Source organism: Penaeus monodon, chromosome 19 (assembly GCF_015228065.2).
Source record: "Penaeus monodon isolate SGIC_2016 chromosome 19, NSTDA_Pmon_1, whole genome shotgun sequence".
NCBI lineage: Eukaryota > Metazoa > Arthropoda > Malacostraca > Decapoda > Penaeidae > Penaeus > Penaeus monodon.
In genome coordinates, this window is record NC_051404.1 from 33199148 (window position 1) to 33200064 (window position 917).

General features: G+C 33.6%; 1 protein-coding gene across 1 annotated transcript in view; it reads right to left on the reverse strand.

Moving 5' to 3' along the window:
* Positions 1 to 917, reverse strand: part of LOC119585186 (apoptosis-inducing factor 1, mitochondrial-like) — a gene marked incomplete in the record, with an annotated part of 18938 nt that overhangs the window by 558 nt on the left and 17463 nt on the right. Inside the window, 1 exon segment of the mRNA XM_037933826.1 lies at positions 240 to 781. Within this exon segment, the coding sequence (XP_037789754.1) occupies positions 710 to 781 (72 nt within the window).

The following is a 917-nucleotide window of genomic DNA, read 5'->3' on the forward strand; positions in this document are numbered from 1 at the left end:
TTACCACAACACTAAAATCAACAACAAAAACATCCTTTCATATATTTTTCAATTGTCAATTTCATGTTATTTTCCTAAATTACAAAATTGAAAAGCACTGCCATTTTGCTCATTCTGTCACATATCATAAACACTTCCTACATAAATCAACATTTGTCTTAGAAAACCAGCTCTCTGCCTCTATGTTTCTGCAGCTATGGCACTCTGGAAATATTCACTTTTTGCTGTCTAACCCAAACTGCTCAACTTTTGCACTTGCAGCTCTGACACGTGTGTAAGAATCAATCAATAGTTTACAATCATGATATAGTAAGAAGCTCCCCATACCATTAGTTCTGCAACCATGTGATACCAACTGAAGTCTTTCAGACCGTAAGCTTGAATTGTGCGAAGATACCAAACTATATTCAAGAGTAAGAAGTGCAAGGTTTCTGTAAAGTTAATAAGTGATTTTGAATTTCATAAGCATTTACAGTCTCTTGGATGGCGACATTTTGTAATCTAGTAAAAGAAAAGACATGAAAATTTACCAACAACCTTGTTGAGCACACAAGCCGTAATTCAGTAGCTGACTTCGTAGTATCACTCTATATACAAGTAACAATCTTCATTTCTAAATGTCTGGTATTTACGTTCATCTGTAAAAAAAGTACTGACTCTTAGGAACCCATGTCAAAAATAGTAACAATCTGAGAAGCTACTGTCATCCCTATTCTGAATGCAAACTGAAGAGCTTTGCCACTTCGCTGAGATCATCATAACTCTTGCCATCCTTAATGATCTGGAAAACAAAGATAAATATTAAACAAAAGAGAAGAAAGCTAGAATTATTAGATACATACAGATAAACAATACTGGCAAATTGTATAAAAATACCTGAATACACATCAATTGAACTAAAACCTATAACATCATAT